This window comes from Dendroctonus ponderosae, unplaced genomic scaffold (genome assembly GCF_020466585.1).
Source record: "Dendroctonus ponderosae isolate FM_Combo_2020 unplaced genomic scaffold, Dpon_F_20191213v2 Dpon_F_20191213_3, whole genome shotgun sequence".
Taxonomy (NCBI): Eukaryota; Metazoa; Arthropoda; class Insecta; order Coleoptera; family Curculionidae; genus Dendroctonus; species Dendroctonus ponderosae.
The window spans coordinates 12,276,449-12,296,950 of record NW_026018508.1 but is presented as its reverse complement, the minus strand read 5'-3'; the positions used below and the strand labels follow the sequence as shown (position 1 = coordinate 12,296,950).

The 20,502-nt window shown below is 36.2% G+C and overlaps 3 protein-coding genes and 1 long non-coding RNA gene across 6 annotated transcripts; 3 read left to right on the top strand and 1 right to left on the bottom strand.

The window, feature by feature from the left end:
• Nucleotides 1–476: 476 nt before the first annotated feature.
• Nucleotides 477–7,493, top strand: LOC109537440 (tyrosine-protein phosphatase non-receptor type 23). Its single transcript, XM_019904175.2, has 22 exons — nucleotides 477–622; nucleotides 766–886; nucleotides 959–1,161; nucleotides 1,218–1,389; nucleotides 1,452–1,593; nucleotides 1,648–1,910; nucleotides 1,970–2,149; nucleotides 2,204–2,539; nucleotides 2,591–2,825; nucleotides 2,930–3,132; nucleotides 3,191–3,377; nucleotides 3,433–3,677; nucleotides 3,747–4,731; nucleotides 4,815–4,936; nucleotides 5,067–5,277; nucleotides 5,344–5,547; nucleotides 5,609–5,811; nucleotides 5,867–6,133; nucleotides 6,200–6,328; nucleotides 6,430–6,620; nucleotides 6,674–6,981; nucleotides 7,033–7,493. The coding sequence occupies exons 2-22, from the start codon at nucleotides 800–802 to the stop codon at nucleotides 7,167–7,169; spliced, it is 5,010 nt and encodes a 1,669-aa protein (XP_019759734.1). The 5' UTR covers nucleotides 477–622; nucleotides 766–799; the 3' UTR covers nucleotides 7,170–7,493.
• Nucleotides 7,494–7,651: 158 nt separating this feature from the next.
• Nucleotides 7,652–11,637, top strand: LOC109537441 (clavesin-2). Of its 2 annotated transcripts, none has more exons than XM_048665187.1 (5): nucleotides 7,652–7,956; nucleotides 9,001–9,098; nucleotides 9,190–9,343; nucleotides 10,938–11,251; nucleotides 11,441–11,637. In XM_048665187.1, the coding sequence occupies exons 1-5, from the start codon at nucleotides 7,905–7,907 to the stop codon at nucleotides 11,624–11,626; spliced, it is 804 nt and encodes a 267-aa protein (XP_048521144.1). In that variant the 5' UTR covers nucleotides 7,652–7,904; the 3' UTR covers nucleotides 11,627–11,637. The 2 variants fall into 2 exon arrangements, with proteins under 2 accessions (XP_048521144.1, XP_019759735.2); XM_019904176.2 differs by having other exon boundaries at nucleotides 7,667–7,956; nucleotides 10,953–11,251.
• LOC109537442 lies at nucleotides 10,699–12,064 on the bottom strand. Its single transcript, XR_002171923.2, has 2 exons — nucleotides 11,655–12,064; nucleotides 10,699–11,596 (listed from the first exon to the last, which is right to left on the bottom strand). It is a non-coding gene; the product is annotated as an uncharacterized LOC109537442 (long non-coding RNA).
• A 4,050-nt stretch (nucleotides 12,065–16,114) lies between these two features.
• Nucleotides 16,115–19,934, top strand: LOC109537511 (sodium/potassium/calcium exchanger 4). 2 transcript variants are annotated; one of them, XM_048664593.1, is made up of 10 exons: nucleotides 16,115–16,268; nucleotides 16,497–16,579; nucleotides 16,810–16,918; nucleotides 17,352–17,574; nucleotides 17,632–17,802; nucleotides 18,078–18,306; nucleotides 18,367–18,540; nucleotides 18,598–18,804; nucleotides 18,896–18,997; nucleotides 19,178–19,934. In XM_048664593.1, the coding sequence occupies exons 2-10, from the start codon at nucleotides 16,513–16,515 to the stop codon at nucleotides 19,477–19,479; spliced, it is 1,584 nt and encodes a 527-aa protein (XP_048520550.1). In that variant the 5' UTR covers nucleotides 16,115–16,268; nucleotides 16,497–16,512; the 3' UTR covers nucleotides 19,480–19,934. The 2 variants fall into 2 exon arrangements, with proteins under 2 accessions (XP_048520550.1, XP_019759844.1); XM_019904285.2 differs by lacking the exon at nucleotides 16,115–16,268 and having other exon boundaries at nucleotides 16,441–16,579.
• The last annotated feature ends 568 nt before the right edge of the window (nucleotides 19,935–20,502 follow it).

The window sequence follows — 20,502 nt, the reverse complement described above, 5'->3', positions numbered from 1 at the left end:
GAACATTTTTCGTGTGTGGTTTTCTCACTGGATCTGGAGATCTGGTGATCCCTAGCATCTTCAAAGCTTCAAGTCCAGAACAGCGGTAATAATAAAAAGTAAAATGGTTTTTTTCACAAAAATTTAATCCGGAAAACTGAAATTTGCCTCAAAAGGCCCACTTAAAATTGTCAAAGTTGAGCTGTCCTTGACAGGTTTCAAATGTCCTTCCATGGCCCACTTGGTGCCCTGACCAGTTTCCTGCAAATCAGCAAAAATCAGGCACTAAATTGAATAAAATTTCAAGCGCAACTTTAAAATTCGAAACAGCTTAAAAATGTTTTATTTCTCTGGTCAAGAGCTTTGTAAAAATCCCACCGAAAATCTTTCACTGGCGGCCTCTCTACTTATCACCTCCAACTAAAAAGTTTCTGCAGCAGCTTACAGGTATCTAGCCGATAACTTATTATCCGAATCCGATATCTGCTGGCTGACATTAACAACACTCATTTGTCATTGTCAACTGAATCGAAAACAACCATAATATTTAGGATTTTCATTTCATTGTAAAAATTCGTTGTTTATTTTAAAGCTGTGGTACTTCTGTTTAGTCCACTGTCGCCTGTAAGGTAACGCCGAACAGGTAAGTGCTCTTGATTTTCATCGGGCAAAAGCACAAAGCACATTCTTATAAGGCTTCACTAACATAGGCTAACATTAGTTGTATTTGTTAACTAGCAATATTATTGTCACTTATCTTTGATGATTCATTATGTTGTGGTTTAGTTGAGTGCCCCGTTAAGTAGCAGGGGACGTAAATATGGAGGCAGCCCCTCGTCTGCCCATGATCAGCTTTGGTCTCTTCGTTAGTCAAGAGACTGTGCAGTTTGGAAAGAAGTTGAAAGAGGTACAAAACTTTAACTATCTTCAGCTTCAATTGGCTAGAAACTAACTGATAAAGATGTGTTTCCATCTTCAGTACATTGCAGCTTTTTACCATGAAGATCCTGAGTCATATACGGCTGAAATCAGCAAGCTCGATGCTCTTCGAGCGAGTGCCGCTCATCCAACCCTGAACGTGTCTGGACTGGAAACCCTTAAGAAGTATTACTGCCAGTTGCATTTCCTAAAATCGCGCTTTCCTATGGAACCTGGACAGCCCTGCTTCATTGAGTTTGAATGGTACGCTTCATTTAGAAATTCAAAAATGCACTGCAATTATCTGCTCTGCTTCCCAGGAAAGACAGTCAGAACGGCTCATCGTCTGGCGGCATTGAATTCGAATTAATGGCTATTTTGCACAATATTGGCGTCCTGCATACCGTTTTAGGGGCGCAAGATTCAAGGACCAACCCGGAAGGCATGAAGCTGGCCTGCTCCCATTTTCAGTGCGCTATTTGGGTTTTTCAGGTAAAATTTTCAAACCTCACCAACCTCATCGTTAGCACATATATGCAATGTGGTATTTCCAGACTCTTAAGGAAAGATACTCCGTGTTATCCTACCTAACATTCCCAGAAGTTCCACATTTTTACAAGCAGCTCTGCTTAGCTCAAGCACAGGAATGCATTCTCGAAAAAAGCATGCTGGACAACAGAAAATCCACCATTATATGTAAGGGGCAACCATTTGTCAACTTTTATCCAACTAATAGTTAATTTCCTGCAGCTAAAGTAGCAGTTCAGGTATGGGACTACTATCGGCAGGCGTTAAGCGGCCTGAAGTCGATCAGTGACGATTCAGTGGGGCGCAACAGATACAAGGACTGGATGAAATATTTGCAATTTAAAATTGCTTATCACCGATGCATCTCTTTGCTCTTTCAAGGACAGCAGGCCGAAGAGTTGCAGAAAATGGGCGAAAGGGTGGCGTTTTATCAAGGCGCTTGCGATAGTCTGCAGGAAGCCAGCAAATATTTGAGCAGCAAACAGGTAGAGCTTCGTCCAAGTACCGCAATTGTAGTGATTTAAAGAAAAATAAATCATTTCAGCAAAAAGAATTGGCAGATGCTTTAGCCTTTACGACAGACGTTGTGGAAGGCAAAAGGAAAGCTGCCAAAAACGAAAACGAATTCATTTACCATGAGGAAGTTCCCGATATTGCAAGTTTGCAAGAAGTGAAAGGCGCAACTTTGGTGAAAGGAATTGAGTTCGATATTAATGATCCAGAAGTAAGTAGTAACTATCCCAAGCCATTAAACCGTCTAAGTGGGGCCAACTTTTAGGTATCCGGTCCCGACATATTTGCCCGCTTAGTTCCCATGGAAGCCCACGAAGCTGCTTCGGTTTACAGCGAGAAAAAGGCAGAAATTTTGCGAAATATTGGGCAACAAATGGAGATAAGAGATCAAGCCTTAGTGGAATTTATGTCGTCCATGCAACTGGATTTGCTCACTAAGATGCACCAAGCAACTGGGATCCCGCAAGAGTTAATCGATAGAGCGGCGTCGTTATCAGCCAAACCTGCAGCTATTCAAGATCTAATCGATTCGATGTGCATGCTTTCAAATATTTGCCATGACGTTGAGGCCAACCTCGGGGATATCGATGCGCTACTTAAAGTAAGCTCAAACAATACAAATACATTTGCCTCTTAACTATTGATTTCACAGGAGGACGAAGACAATGAAAAAAGTTATCAGGAAGTCATGGGTAAGAGACCATCCAGTATTATAACAACGGATTTTGCAAGGGAAGCCTCTAAATACAAAGAAGCCCATAACAAAGCCAAGGAGTCCAATGAAACTCTCAGCAAAGCGGTGATGACTCATCTGGAAAACTTGAAGATTCTCCAAAGGCCCATTAGGGAGCTGCAGCAGCGATTGCCGAGTGTAGAATTGCCCAATCGTAAGTAATTAACTAGAAGAAAAATGGTTTTATTGTTTCCTGAAAAACGTAATTAATTTACTTAGAGATTCTCTTCAGTCAGTTAAGCTGTGTTTTTGTTGCAGCCAATATAGATCAGAACGCTGTAAAAGAATTGGAGCTTCTCAGCTCCAAAGTGGACGAAATGAAAACTCAACGGGTCATGTTGTGGGCTCAATTAAGGGACGCAATTCACAATGACGACATCACCAATGCCTTAGTGACCAAACAGCCCCACGAACCATTGGAGGAAGTTTTCAAAACCCAAATGGAGAAACATAATCATTTGGTAAGTATTTTTAATCACTGAGAATTTGATTAGATTGTCGTGTCTTTTACATTTATAGATTGAAGTCTTGAATCAAAACCTAGTGGCGCAAGATAACATCAAGAAAGCGTTTGTGGATTGCTACGCAAAAACCGTCAATACCAGACGGTACATTCAGGACATTATTCAGAAAAGATCCTCCACTATCCAGGCTTTGATAGTTTCCCATGATTCATATGACGATCTGTTGGCTAAAGCCGTCAAAGGTTTGCAGGTTTTTAGATGCAATCCAATTAAATTAAAAATAATTGTTTGATATAGGCACTGAATTCTACACTAAACTCGACATGAATGTCTCCAAGTTGCTGCAGAAAATTAAGAGCGCTACCAAAGTGCAGCAGGAGGAAAGAGAACAAATGTTGGCTAAGAATGTGCCGAAGAAAGAGGAAGCCCCGATCAATCCAGTCAGTACTACTGCCTCTGCACCCAAGCTGAAGGACTATCTAGAAGCCCGAAAAAAAGCTGGGGCAGTGACAGGGTATTCGACTTTACCGACGAACTACGGGGTGAGAATTACTAATGCCATCCAAGACTTAAAATAATATCACATCTTATGCCTTTAATGCTTTTTTTAGGGTTTGTCTCATAACGTGAGCGACACTCAAAACTGGCCTCTCGGAGTCAGACCGACGCCAGTAGGCTCAGAAATATCCACCGATCCAGTTCCCCGCATGCAAAACGAGGCGGCTGTAAACGCCGCTTATTATCAACAGCAGCAGTTGTACCAAAACTATGGACAATCGGGGATGTCTAATAAAGTTGCTCCAAACAACTACTCAAGTCAGCAGGCCGCTACTAGTGAGGCTTTGGAGCATTTAACAAACCGCATGAATGCGTTGTATGCTAAACAGCAAGACATTAGTTCACAGTATTTGTACAGCAGCTACACGCCTCAAAACTACAATCCGACGCCGTATACGCTTCAATCGCAGCACTATACCGACGTTCAAAGAGCTCAAACGCCGACAGTTCATGATGCCAGTAAAGCTTCCACATTAACGACGATGTCCTATCAAACGATTTCTAGCTACATGCCCAATGCGGCTCAAGGCAATGACACTTTGACTCACATGCAATATCCAGATAGTACGCTACAGAATCCGGCTCCAAACACCGGGTATCAGAATGGGGCCTACAACCAGGCGACCTCGTATAAACCAGCCGCGCAACCGGATTCAGCGCCCAGAAGCAATCAGCAGCGGCAGTATGTTCAAGAGCAGTATCCACAAGAACAGTATCTGCAGTATCAAGGCGCTGGAAATGTACAAAGCGCTCAAACTCTGCCGCAACCTCAACAGCAAGTTTACAGCCAGCAGACTCAGAACCCGGTTGAACAGGGCCAGAAACAGCTGTACATGCAGCAAATGGGTTCTTCGGGGTACGGCACACAGTTCCCTACTCAAGTTGCAAGCAGTTATGGGAACGCGGGAAATGTTCCTGTGAGTTATGGTTCAAATACTCAGAATCCTCCAGTTTCTGCGCCGCAATCGTATGGGGTTCAAGCACCCACATCAACACAACCGGTTGCTACTCAGAATTCTGCTAGCAATCCAAGTGCAGGTGAGCAAGAACCATTTAAAGCTTTAAATGGTCGTCGAGTGTTTAAAATGGGCAATCAATACCTAAAGTGAAACATTTTTAAGGGCTTCAATCCTACAGTTATCAGCAGTATCCAAGTTCGGGTTATTCGACCAATCCACAGCAAAGTGCTCAACAAGCGTATTTCCCCAAAGGATATGCGCCCAATTATTTCAACCCAGTTAATGTGAGTCCCAGACCAGCTTTTATACTCTAGATAATTCAACAGTTTTCTAGATACGTATTAATTTCAATTAAAGCACACCTAGCCTTTGAATAATCAAAGTAAACCAACTCAGCTAACGCATTTCTTATAGGCGTCTTCATTGAATACATATGAAATTTCGCGCCATAATCAGGGCTACTACACTCAGCAACACTCGTCATCTGTAGCCCCAAATACGGGCACTTACAGCAACTATTCCACTTACTCCTCACCTACAGGGGATCCGTACAAGATGCAAACTGGATCGATTGGGGCCAGCATGTCTACTGGTACATCTGAGACCGGTTTTCCCTCATCAAGTGGTAAGAAAACTGCAAATGCCGTTTTTCAGTGAATGTTTAGAGTTCATTAAATTGATTTTCCTCAAGCTGCTACTTCTACGACCACAAATACGCAAACGCCAACCGACAATTCCTATGGTAGTGTCTATGGTTACAACCAGCTGAATTATGCCTCAACTGTGGCCACCGGGTCTTATACTTACCCAACGAGTTCTCCTCAAGTTAACTCCAATACTGCGCTCCAACAGAATGTTCCTTGCAACAAAGAGTCTAATATCGACCTGCTAACTGGTAGTGTATTCTTTTAACAAACATGCGGAAATACTTAGTTTATTGTTAACATTTTCAACAGGGCTAGATTTCTCTGCCACCAACAATATCCCCACATTAACGCCCCAATCTAACATCATCGTCCCTGAAGTTCGACCCGAGAAAAAGGCCGTTGTTGAGAACAAAACCCCAAAACCAAGCCCAAAGAGTTCAGACCAAGCGATAAATACTCCTAAAGTGGAAACTATTCGAGTCTTGCCCAGCAAACCGCTAAACAATACCGAGGTGAGTTTCAACAAAGCTTTGCTTTCCAGAAGTTAACAGTGCTGTATTCGGGTAGGTCAAGACGCTCTTTGCCCAAGAAGTTGAAAAATTCGAAAAGTCCGTCGAAGCGTTAACAAGCAAAACATTAAGTGGGCCCACTAGTTTGGATATGAAGTGGAAGGAGATTCAAGACAGTCAAGAAAACGATACCCAGAAACGGGTTATATCGGTTGCCAGATGCTACCCGATGAAAAATCGATCTCCCGATATATTGCCCTATGATTACAGTCGAGTTCAACTTCGTACTACTGGAGATGATTACATAAACGCCTCATTTATCAAGGTGAGAAAGGTTTCTATGTATGCAATGTTTAAAAAATGTAAATTTGCCACTTTGCCCACATCTTAGCAAATCTCCCCATTCGGACCACAATTTATTGTAACTCAAGCTCCATTGGTGTCGACGCAGGGTGATTTTTGGGCGATGGTTCGCGAACAGCAAGTGGACCTGATTTTTTGCTTAAATAATGAAAACGAGGTGAGTGTATTCGCATGTTTATCCAAAAAAGCTGCAGATACACAAAAAAAAATATAATTTTTCCCCTCAAAGGAATAGTTTCACATTAGCAAAATTTTTAGATTGGTGATGAGATTTACTGGCCAAAAGAAAAAGGACAAACCCTGTCAATACTGAACCAAAATCTGGTTTTGTCTTTACAAAGCGTTGTAATGAAACCGCATTGGATTGAACGAGTGATTTCTCTGACCATTCCAGAGAAAAAAGAGACTTGGAATGTTCTTCATTTACAATTCACTTCCTGGCCTGGCAGGTCAGTGTTAATCAAGATATGTCTTAACCATCTAATTTTATTGCGTTTTTCAGCTTATTCCCCACTTCGCCCGAACCTTTTCTTAGCATAGTCGTCGAACTGATCAGTTTATTCCAGCAGCAAAAATCTGTAGCCCACCCGATTTTAGTGCACTGTTCATCGGGAATAGGGAGAAGTGGGCTTTTGTGCCTACTCTCAAATGCGATTTTGGATGTAACCAACCAGTCGAACTCCATTCCGGATTTGGCAGGATTGACTTCTCAGCTGGGTAACTTCAGGAAAAATATCCTGCGGGATAGGGAGCACTTGAAGTTCGCCTATGAATCGATGCTGTGTTACATGAAGCAGTTGCTTTCGCAAGGTAGGCTGCCAGAAAATTGGGTGTGATTTCTCGTAATCGTGTGGGTTCTAGATAATTTAAGGAAGAAACTAAACGACGTGGTCCCAGTGAAGGAATCACAGGAGGAAGCGCCAATTATTCCAGAAGTTACAGAGAAAACCATTGATCCATTGAGCACATTGGACCCGTTTTGGGCCAGCAAGAAGTAGCCCTGATAAAATAAAGATAATTCTGCAGTTTGTTAAAAATGGTAAAATTATTGCTTTAGTTTCAAAATTTAGATGTGATTAAAATAAATTTCAACGGAATATGCCTTAAGGAATGGGCTCATACTTGTTTCTTCAATCGGGAGTGAAAGGGCTGATATACATACGTAAAAATATATAATGGCATATGTTTTATTATCCAATTTTAGAACATTATTAATGCTAAGAATAGTGCGTAAATTAACCGATAGATTTAATAAAATTACGGTAACTGATAGATATTATTTGTAGTTCATAAATGTAAAAATAAATTTGATTGAAATTGAATTGGCTTTTTATTAATTGCGAGTTAGACCCGACTTCGCTTCGACCGGAGCTTTGTTTGGATTTGCATTATTCATTTCGAGTTTATTTCTCAGCGAGCTTAATTAACAGAAAATCTGAAATTAAAAAGTTTTTTAAATGTAACGTAATAATGATACCGAAGGTTGTTACGCAGAAGTAAAAAGTATTTTCTTCAAATTCAAGTAATGCACGGTTTGACCCTCGTAAGACCGGTTAACATCAGTTACCTTAATATTCATTAGACAATAATAATGCAAGGTTCGGCTAAATGCGAAGCGACTAAAAGACAGGGCACTTGGATGAAACATATCAGTTGCAATTTCAAGCGATTGTGCGAACGTGATCGTAAATCGTCGTCGATGTAGAATAGTGTGTGCAAAAGCGAGTCCTCCAATGATTGTCGATAAGGAGGAAAAGATCGAACTCCTGAGGAAAATGATTGAGGGTAAGAATAACAGGCCACTAATTTAAAAATAAAATTTTTAGTGAGTTTTTTTGTCGATTTTGGATATTTTTTTCTGAAGAATCGCGGCAAAACGTTTCGAGCGTCTATTTTCTTGGCGCAAAACTACAGCATTATTACAATTATTTTTATTTGTTTCAATTTTTTTTTCTTTTTTTTTACAACAAAAAAACTTCTCAAATTTTAATGAGAATAAACTCGGTACTTGCATCAAAAAAATAAATTTTGGTCTTGGTGGAAATCATGATTCTTCTAAATAAAAGCGTAGAAAACAATTTTTCATTGCAGAATAAGGAATTTGCTTAATTGCTCGCGAGTTTCATTGAATTTTCGCAATATTTACAACAAAATATTGCAGTTGCTAAAATAATGCGATTTTTAGCTGCAGTGGCATATAAATATCATTATTCAGTAAATCAAATTTCCATCATCAACATTCCATTTGCATGTCTGAACGCGAAAATTGCAATGTTTTTAATGTATATACAATTTAAGCCATAAACGTTAGCAATAAAGCATTTAGTTGCCCCCTAAACGAATGACTAATTTTTGAAAGTGAGCATATAGAAAAACTAAGTGCTAACAGCAATCAAAGCTGCTAAAATTGTGTTTAATTATTTCTGAATATTTTATTAAAACAAATTATCACAGTACAAATAGTGAAAGTGTGTTTAGTTATTCATTAAGCCATAATTTCATTGATTTAATTTAGGTATGCTTTATACGCTGGGCAAGATGAGGAATACTAAGTAGATAGCCGGAGCGAAATAATTTCATAATAAAAATTTTTCAAATGCTATTTTAGACCGACAAAACTACTGATACATTTAAATTAATTGCGCCTGAACATGTGATTAATTGTTATAGGTAGTTTTAATTGCGGCAATAAAACATAGATTGCCGGCTATTTTAATTCCAAACAACACCATGTACTAGAGTCTAATTTGTTATCCATATTAGGCGTCTATAGGGCCATTAAATACAATACTTAAAAACAGTAAGACAAGTCTAAAATTTGCATTTCAGACGAACCGGCGTTATGCAATTTTCCATATGAAAATGACAAACTACTGGAGAGATTCCTCCGGGGGACAGAGTTCGATGTTGAGGAGGCTTTTAAAAAAGTACGTTGGACGAAAACACAGCAAATATATTCCTGGGGAACCTACAATTTCAAGTTTACGTGGGCAATGAACTGTAAAAATGTATTTACAGATTAAGTTGTACTACAAACTGATCTTAGAACATCCTGAATGGTTTACCAAAGAGGCGCCACTGAATCGAAAGGATTTGCTGGAAAAGGATGTGCGTATAGCCTTACCAGCAGTTACGGACAAGGATGGTCGTCCAGTTTATGTGGCTAAATTAGGTAAGAATTTTATTTAAGATAGTTCATGGCAACGTTTACATTGTGAAAAAACAGTCAATTGCAAAAAAATAAAGCTCACTAGATTTTGCAATTTTTAATTTTTTGCAGGGCACAACTGTTTTCACTTGGGAATGTCCAGAATTTCAATACCTTCTATCTAGAAAACGCATGATTTTCGAGATTTTCGCCCTGATATTTACAATCTACATACTTGTTATCATAATAATAGTTGAGCGCGTTGTGAAAACCGGTCTTAGTCATGGGCTCATATTTAGAAATCCAGTGCACTTTTTATATCAAAATTTAATTTTTGAAATGTTGATAGTTTGCACACAAAAGAAAAGACAAACATTCAAAGTTAATGCGAATTGTCAGATCGGCTTTTAGCTTGTGGCCCGTATTTATCGAACGAGTTACGCTACAAGGCCATAGATTTCATTACTAGATAGAACGTTAAATTGCGTATTTTTGGGAGCAAACATCATGTTAGAAATGTTTCTGCTTTTCACACAAAATGCAAAATATTTTTCGAAAAATCTCCAAATCCGCAGAAAAAGTCTTGAAAATCACCCTTTGTCTTTGGCACATATTTAGAGAACCAGTTGAACTATAAAGCTGTAGTCGCTGCGGGATAGAGCCTTAAATTGCGCACTTTTTGTAATAGTTTTTATGCAAACTGAACAGACTAATCTTCAAACAATTGGCATAGCAATCGATGCAGAGCCACTGAATTTATCCGAATTAAAAAAATGCAGGACTTTTCAGCCGCCTTTTTTATAGCCAAATTTCAACTATCGAAATTAAAATCGACAAGTTATGTATTCTTAAATGCCAAAAACTAACTCGATATAAAAATAAATATCTGGCTCCTAATGGAACCTTTAAAGTCCTTAGAGTTGCAAATTCGGAAAACGGGTGAAAATAGCTAGCAGCTGAAAAGCTGAATTGATCATTTTCTTAAAGGAATCGAAAGCTATTTTTTACCGAACTATGCTTTTTTAAGAGTAATTAATCTAAAGCTCAAAATATTTCATATTAACTGCGATCGATGAAAAGCCCAGTTTATGGAACGAGTATTAACAGTTTTGGAAATCATTTTCTTGGTAAAATTCATGTTTTTGTCGCACCTTTGCTTTCTAAAGAAACTTTCCATTTTTTGTGTATTTCTGTTGGTTAAGGATATTTTACAGGGCTTCTATTATGGCGTGAAAAATTTTTTCGCTGATTCAATTCATTACTTGTAGGCATTTGCAGGTTTTCCCGTAATAGATTTAACAATTTTTTCCATTATTGATATGTCGCTGTTCCGCTAAAGAGTGAATTCAATACGTCGATCGATTCAAATCGATTGAATACTTAATATCTTAAAAACTGTTTATAATTAATAGACAATCATTGAAATACAAATAAAATTTCAGCTTGGATTCAAAATTAACGAACACATTAATCCTTCAGAAAAAAATCATTAGAGCAACATCAGGCTTTAAAGGAGGCCGACAATAAGTTACGTTTTTCTTAAAATATCCCTACATTCTTTCACTTGAAAAAATCTAGCAAATTCAGCGTGCCATACTCTATTTAAGCTCAAAACCAGTGAAMCAAATTTCAGGAAACTGTGACCCTTCCAAAATGGCCCTTCTAGACGTTATTGCTGTAGACGATATATGGATTGAATCAATTCTACTCAACAGTGATCCAGAGAAAGGACTGTGCGTTCTTTTGGACATAGCAAATCTACCTTGGAAGTCCATCAAATGGCTCACACCTCACAATATCATGGTGGGATTGAAAAAGCTGCAGTGTTTGCCATTTAAGGACTTCAGGTTCCATGTGGTCAACAACTCCTTTATTCTAAATGCTGCGCTGAAGATTGTCTGGCCATTTTTGCCTGAAGATATAAAAAAAACTGTGGGTAGCAATTACTTGCTTAAATTATCATACTTCAAATTGGTGTTTATAAAGTGATCTAATTAACACCAATAGACTTTCTTATCGACCAAGAACAATAAAAAACACTCTTGAAATTGTGCAGATAAAAAAATCAATATTGATTCGATATTTTGTTGGATTAATTTACGAGGATAAATATGGTTTTAGGTGAAGTTCCATTTCAACAATCGCGATTCTCTTCATGGTTTTATTGATCCCGATGTCCTACCAGATGAATATGGCGGCCGGAAGGGCGATATTAATTATAGTGAGATCTACGAGCAGCTCTATGCTCAAAATGAGGAAATTTTCGAGAGCCTACAACTGCAAAGAAATCTTGTTGTAATAAACTGAAAAATGTAGCATTTGTTTGTTTTCTTACCCATTCCTCCTTTAGAGAAGCCCAACCTTAACCACATTTCAATTACAAATAACACTTCTATTCTGTATTATTATCAAGAGGGTTTTATTTTAAATAGCGCTACTGCAATTCACGTAATAGATTAAAAAACTGTCTCGAGATAGGAAAGTTTAAGAGTGGGTTTTTCGTGTTAAATTCTCTGGATCATTTGAAGAATTGTAAAGTTCCTACTGAATCTAGCTGAAACTTTCTTCAGGTTTGGTCGGTGATAATTGTGGTTTTTCTGCATAATCAATTTTATATCGGTTTCAAGACGCACAAAATTCCATTTCCTAAGAAGCTGATTGAAATTATCTAATAATATAATACGATTAGAATCATTTTCGCACGTCAATTCGCTCCGAATGACGCAAAGAGACTTAATGAGACACTTCAATTGGTTGTTGCAAATCCTAAAATATTTTTAAAAATTTCCTCGCCGTCTGAATTGAATAGGTTTAAGTGATATCTGTTTAAAAATCATTCCATTGCTAGCGTAAAACCTTTTAGAATGGCATACCTAATACCTATTTTTAGTTAGTGTAGTGCCTTAAATTCTTTATTTACTTATCTGAATATTTATGAAAGGGCTGAGCTTTAATGGAATTTGCACTTGCAAAAGTTCTTTTGTTATTAATATTCTAATATGGATTTTCATTGAAAAGTTAAGCTCCAAACTTGGAGCATAACTATGCTAAGATTGTGGTGAAATTTAGGATGTTTTTTAGGGTCCAGATTAGATTTTTAAGAAAACGCCTTTTCAGGACTCGTAGTTTGGCACTCTCCACTAGTTCAGCCACTGGCAGTTTAAAATAAGAATTTCTCATAAATCTAAACTGCTCATAGAAAAAATTTGCAATGGATTTCTGGAATTTAAAAAAATGTCGTAAAAAGAGATATTCTTGGTTCATTTTCTCAAGTTTGGGGATCAGATTATTGCGGTTGTTTCGCAGCTGCTTGGGGTCTCTCTAAGTGTACAGAAAGACTCCATTCATTCGCTATTAAGGTTGTTTATTGTTATGAAATTTATGTGGAAATTTTTTTTCTGTGGGATTTTTTGTTAAGGTTGATGCAATTATGAAAACAGAAAATATGTTCGAATTAATTTAATACTTTTGGAAAATAGAAACATCATGCTTTGCACTAAAGGAAATGTTTGCTTGCTTGGCCTAAATAAATACGGTAAAACATGGGCAATTGAAAAAAACTACATTTTGCTTTCACATCGATTTAAATTCCATTGAATTTAATATTAAAAGTTATAAGAAAAGTTTTGCCAGAAAAGATATAAATAAAAAATATTATATATATTATATTTAATTGTTATGCTTTTCTTTTGCAGCGATTGTACCTATCATTATTACTATGAAAACCAGATTTGTGGCAAGTTTGCTACTTTTAAGGCATTTTCTTTCCCGCAAATTACCAGAATTCACATTCTTTAGGGCGAACAAAGGACTAACTCTCGATTCGTTGAAATTGGTAAATAAATAATGGGTTGCTAACGATCCTGAACTGTATTCGTGTTTAAATATTATTATGGACTTCATTATATTCCGGACTTGAAAAATATGAAATCGGGAGTCGGAAGGAAAATAATTGAGTTTCTTTATTGAAAACAATTGCGCAGGAACTGAAAGTTTGACTAATCTGCAAGTGGAGGATGAAAGTACAATGTGAGGAAGCTTTCCTTAAAACTTGCACAAAATCTATTTTTCACACTTTCAGTGCCAAATACTAAGAATAATGTTTGGTTCCTCTTGACCCTAAACATTAAACCCAACTGTTCCCGCAAAAAAACTCGAGCAGTTTAGTCATTAACACTTGTTGATATCTCGAATTTACAAAACAATGCCAACAAATTTTTTGTTAGATTTTAATATTTATTTCTCGTACATAATATATATCAATAAAACTTTTTTTCATATTTATTAGCTCGAACATTAAAGGCATGTAATTTACACGTTTTTTTTACCTCAGAAACCGTCTACTCTCCAACTAATAAATTACTTCAAAGTGGCCTAAAAAGGGACAGTAGTATTGATTGGTTTCATTATTGATGTTGAGGACTTCTGTGGGAGAAAAGAAGCCTGTTTGTTTACTCTCAAATGGAGAATATTGCAAGTGACGGTTGAAAATTAAATTTAGTTGATTATGTGAAAAATCAGTTCGTTTAAATGGATATTTGATGATCTGGAGTTGGTAAGGTATGAACTAGTTTCAATGATTTATCAGATGGTGAATCAAAGATTTTCTAAAGATATCTACTAGACGTTTTGCTTACACTTAAACCAAACATCATCCAGGGTAATGCAGCACTCGCTCGTTAAAGTATGGGGTATCGATTTTCTCGTGAAATTCTGTTTTTTTGAAAGTACTTTGCAAAATGTTTTCAACTGGACGCAAATAAACATTTACTTAATCAAAATAGATTTTCGAAAGGAAGTTCTAAAAATGATAAAGCTACAAATAGCGTCATATATCAAACGATAAGTAAATGGGCTTGAACTTAAGACGCAATTTAAAATTAATTATTTATCTGTATCACCCTGGATCTTTTCTTTGCATTTTCAAACACGTTCTAGCTATTCAAAATAAAATAACATCGACCAATCCATTAATGTATTGGCTATTGAGATTATGATTAAGTGCGGAAAAGACGTCAACATTTTCGCATTTCTTCCCCCATAAGTATGTGTTTGCACAATGGAAGTCGTTCAATAATAGGTATTGTACCTAATATTTCTAATGGAAACAACAGATTTGCATGATGAGCGCATGTTAAATAATGATTAACTTCTTGCATAGATTTAAATAGAATATTAAATGCCCTTTTCACTATTGCCACGTTTAAGCTTTTTCTACAGATGTGAGAATACGTCCATAAGATAAGCAAAGTTATGACAGAAATAGTTGGGATTTGAATATAGGACAAAGTTAGTTGGACAATTATACACAAATAAATTATTAAAATTTACTGGCCAAAAATAGACTAAGAAAGCAGGGGTGGAAAATTATTCGAAATGGGGTTATTACTACTTGGTTTAGTACTCAGCTCAGCTCTAGTTTTTATGGGCCATTTCATTAGCAAACTTTTTAGTTATTTATAAAAATTTGTGCGGTTTTCTCATTGCTGGTAAGTTCGACCTAAGTGTAATTTTCTAATCAAACTTGGAAAATGCCTCAAACTGCTTGGTTTCCGCCAACTTTATTGAAACTCGAAAAATTTAAATCTTGCTACCAGTAAACAATGTTTATCAGCCGATTAAAGTTTAAGATAAAATCGGCACTTTTGGAGCAACAATAGATCATCGAATGTAATTAAGAAGTGCTATTAATACATCTTTCTGAAAACAAAGAAGAATAAGTTTTGATGAGTTGAGAGTAGCTACTTTGAAAAGTAAAAAAAATTGAACTTTTATCCCAAGTTATTTTCTGAATTTTCGTTGGGAAATAAGGGTTATTTTGGATTAATATTAATCGTGCTTTTAAACGAAAAGTTATGCTGCAAACTCTGCCCAAAACTCTACTTTGTCGATGCATCATTTGTCAAAAATAATTTCCGTTTAAATTTATATTGTACATCTAGACATAAGGGAGATTTTACTATTAATAAAGCTTAGTGTTTGTTTCAAAAATATGAAATTGCCACGAGCTCTAGAAAGTTCACTTTTAGAATAATTTGAGGCTGCCATTGAATTTCATTAATCAAAATCGAGGCACTGAATGTTCCGATATGTAGGAAAACGTGGTTTCGATTTAAATTATTTTTAGATAATCGAAGGAATATTAAGTGTTTGATGGATGGCACCAAATCATTTTTTGTATTGTAGATTTATTCTCAATTATTTGCTTTATGTGAACTTTTATGAAGATCCTGCTAAAAGTTTTTAATGCTAAAACTTTAGAAAAATTGGTCGATTTTGCATTAATGACCAAATATGTACACTTGGAGACGACACCAAAATGTTTTGATGCCCATTCTTGTAGCTTAATTATTAAAATATCAATAGAAGAGTGAAAGTGCTACTGAATGACCGCAAATGTATGGCTTTTTTAGAAATACCTTACATTAATTTAAATTTAGATAATTATCGATTGCGCACTATACGTAAATATCTGCTAATATACACTTTATAAATCATTACTTTGTGATTGTGTAGATCTCAAGTATTTACCTTTTCGATTAATTTTTCTCAATTAAATTAACATTCAACGGCCTTGAGCTCCAGTTGGTCTTAAGGACAAGTCTATGAATTCCTACATATTTTTCAAATATTCTTAAAATCTCCATTCCATTGATACGTTTCTTCGTACAAGCCTTCGGTATATAAATATTTAATACTCACTAAATGTTTTAGTTTGGGTGCTAAATATACCGGAGATTGTTGTACCAGAAAAACGCCTTTTCAAATTTTAATGTATTGACTTTGCTAAAAGTTTGCTTGTTGTTAAAATAACTCTCGCATTTCTGCAATTAGTTACAATCCAAATTAGTTTAGTCAAAATGTGATTTAACCAAAACATCTTTGGAACCTATGAAATGTGCAAATCCAGTCAAATGGATTATAATGGAAAATCACGGTTTCCTTGAAGGTAAATTTATTCAAATTTCCAGCACTATCCGATATTTATTTCCGACATTATCATCCACTTGAAGGGCCTATACAATCCTTGAGTGATAATGAAAACACATTGATCCACGTCTGTGATTTGTAATCAAAGCTTCAGATAAATGATAATTCATTTATATACAAAGTCATTTCAGGAACAACCTCACTCGCACATTATGGATTTTTGAGACTGTGATTGTTTTTTCTTCAGATTGATCGTGACAAACATGAAGTGTGTTGGTGTGTTAGCTTCGATTCTTCTTGTTGGGATATTTGGCTTTCCTTGTTCAGCAAGTAAGTTACTGGACACAATTTGCAAAAAAATTGTTTAGAGAAAGTCTTTAGACCTGATTTTTTCTTTCCCATAATATAGCAATGGATGATTTTTTTAAATGCACGGCTATTACAGTCTGGAAATTGGTTCACCAGGTTTACTCAAAATTCTCAAAGTCTTTCTAAACCAAGTCAAATGAGTGTTTGTTTTAATTTATAAATTAAGCAACACAATTTTTCATATTTTCCAGACATTGTCGATCCAAACAGATTTGCAGGAAATCAACTTAATGCTTCTTCAAACGACATTAATGCACTACCAATCCTTAAAGATGCGAAGCAAACGGAAAACCATCAGAGGTAAATATAGAATATCTATAAGCCAATACAGACAATTAACGCACTTAAAGTAGCGGGAAAATTTCAGAAGTTGTAAATCTTCGAAATTAGGCGAGATTAAGTTTAATTGTCCAGGACAGCAATAACATGTCGAATTGCTCGATCGGTTGGATTAGAATAACAATAATGGATAAGAAAAAAAATACAAATGAGCATTTATTCGAAATTTGTTAAAACGAAGATCCTGAGTACATTATTTGATTTCGGGGCCTTAATGTTTTCATCGCATGAAATTCAATGGGTTTATTTGAAAACTTTCAAAAAAACCACCCAGGATACTTCATATAAAGAAAAGTGTCATATGAAAGAATATTTTTCATGCATTTTTACTAACAGATTATCAGGCATTGGTTTATTATAAAAATAATTAAGAAACAAAAAATTGACATTTCAGTCTCGAACAGTTCAAGGAGTTGAAATGTGACCAAAATGCATCAAGTGGTGATGATGATGATGATGACTTTCCTCCATTTTTTGATGATGATCAATTGCGTCATGGAGGAATAGTGGTCTGTTTCCTGATGGCCATCTACTCCTTTACTCTACTCGCCATTGTCTGCGACAAATACTTTATTCCTTCCATTGAAAGACTTTGTGAAGTTCTAAATATTTCCGCAGTAAGCAGATGAATAAGATATTTTAATTTTAATTTCAATAAAACCAATTTTTTCTAGGATGTAGGAGCTGCAACATTCATGTCAGTAGCCACATCCTGTCCAGAATTATTCACCAATTTGATTGCCACATTTGTAACCGGCTCTTCTTTGGGGATTGGAACAATTGTTGGATCGTCAATGTTCAATTCTTTGGGTGTCGCATCAATTGGTTCGTTAGCCGCAATTAGGGTAAGTTAGCCATTGACTTTTGGACTTTTGAAGCAAGATTCTTTAATGCGTTTATTTTTGGTTACTTAATGCGTACTTAATAGTTTTGGACGACAAGGGTAAGTATATGGAATAAAATGCATGTTATTTGCGTGATCAGAGGCATTTATGAATTCAGCAAACAGAATTAACAAGAAACCGCAATAAATTTAAAATATTATATAAACCACAAAATAAAGTCTGTAGTAGCTGCTGTTAATAAACCCTCAAAATTTATAGCATTTTCAATTTTCCAGCCCATCAAACTTGATTGGTATCCAGTCACAAGAGACATCTCGATTTATATGGTCGCCATATCCATTTTAATAGCCATAGTTTGGGATGACCATATCTACTGGTACGAAGGACTAACTTTATTCATTTGCTACTTCCTCTATTTTATCGTAATGTTCCAAAATCCACGAATTTCCAGATTTATTAGAAGGACAATTGATAAATACAGAAGCAACAACAAAGTTGACATTGGTAAGTTATTGCTCGGTTTTATTGCCAGTCGCAGATATTGTTAAAATCTTTCGGTTGCAGCTGAAAATGGCAAAGTATCTGAAAGTAAAGAAAAGGAATACAATAGAGATTCGGTACGAGCCTCAGTGGCGTCAGCGTTTGGCTCCTATGCGGAAAATGTGAGAAGATCCGCATACGAAAATCCAGAAGAGTTTAGGAAAGCCAGAGAAGCTCAAGAAGCCGAAGAAATAAAATGTAATTGATCGTGTCAATATTTCCATTCAATCAAGCTTTAATGGCTTGCTGTTGCAGCACTTACCAAGAGCCCATTCACTATTCCTGAAGGAGGATTTTTCACGAAATTTCTCTTCTTCTATACGTGGCTGATAAAGATGGCTTTAAGATTAACAATTCCCAATCCCAAAACCCACCCTGCTTGGTGGCCAGTCACGTTTATGTTATGTATATTCTGGATTGGAGGCAATTCTTATATAGTGTCGTGGATGGTTACTCTCATTGGTACGTACAAGTGCAACCTAAAGCAAACTAAATCAATTGCAGTTTCACATGAAAGTGTTTGACAAATTCAGATATTTTATGTTTTATGCAGGCAATGTTCTTGGAATCCCATCAACTGTACAAGGAATGACTTTTGTTGCTGCTGGTGGATCATTGCCAGAAACACTTTCAATTGCTATTATGACCAGAAGAGGTAAGAGGCTTCCAGGAAATAATCTGTTTTGTTGCCTGTAACTTCACAAGTGTAAACCGCTTGTAAAACTTTCTTTTGCACGACGACCTAAAAACTCACTAGTTGTATGTTAATAAATATTGAAGACTGAGCGAAGAACCAATTGTGGTTGAAAACACTAAATTTTCCGTTTTTTTTCAGGGGAAGGAAAAATGGGAGTTTCAAACTCATTGGGAGCCAACTCGATGAACATTCTCTTCTCCCTTGGAATGCCGTGGTTCTTTAGCACGATGCTGAAAGGAACCATTGTACTGCAATCGGGATCCATTATCTATACAATAGCGGCTCTTCTTCTCGTGGCACTGATTCTCTACTTTACTTTGTACTTCAACCATTTTACGTTGTCTAAAGTAACCGGATGCGTCCTACTGCCGATTTACGTTATCTGTATAGTTCTAGCTTGTCTATCTGAAATGGTGTTTTTCAAAAATAATTCGTGTTGAATCCATCAATCACACTCCAACATCAGAGTGAGCAGTTGCAGCAATCCGGCCCAGTAATTGCAAATGAATCTCGTTTTGTAATTATTTATTATATATTTATTCAAAAGCTTGTACTCCTTTCATAAAGTGTCTGCTAGACCTTTTCACATAATTTGAACAGGTTTTCCATATTATTTGTCCAATTGTGCTATTAAAACAATGCCAAATGTAATTATTAATAAATAATTAATTATGATGATTTCAACTGGAAGTAGGGAATCTGAACACAAACCAGATTTTATTTAATTGTGATTACGAATCCTTTAGAAGTGCAAATATTGCATTCGTTGTAATGTTACAGTAAGGCAAAGGGATTTTTCGCTGTTACTAAACGGCTCGTGATAAATTTGCTTGTGTACATAGTCTATTTGTTATGTTTTAAAGATGTTTGTGGCAATAAACGAATGTTAATTAAACTGGGTTTTTACTGTTGATTTTCATTTTTCTCGAATGCAGGTGGGGATTTTCCTAATGCTTACCAGAATTTCAGATTGATGCAAGCTGCATATAATAAACAACTGGAGTGTAATTTTGTCACCAGAAGAACTCTTATTCAAAAGTAGATGTTTTTAAACCGGTAAGTGAGAGAAACAAGCTTCCCTTTATCAAAATAGTTAGACTTTTGCGTCACTTTCTTCAAACTGGTCAGCTTTACGCCTTCTAGGCTGTGCTTCAAAATAATTTCTTTCGTCGTATTTTGAATGGTTTATCCGGATTTCCGCTAAGAAATTGTTTTTGCCACATTTCGGTTTTTGCTGTCATAACAGCATTTTTAAGGCAATAGAACTTCGAACAAACCATGCAAGATGCAACGAAGCAAATTTGTTTCTCATCAGTTTCAAGAAATGAAAACCCAGCTCTTTTGATAAGTTAATATTTGGTTTGATTCATTTAAAACGGTTTCTTTAATATCCCCAACAGCTTGATTCAAATAAATTAAAAGCCCAGTTAGAGAAATAATTTACCAGTAGAAAACCTAAACAT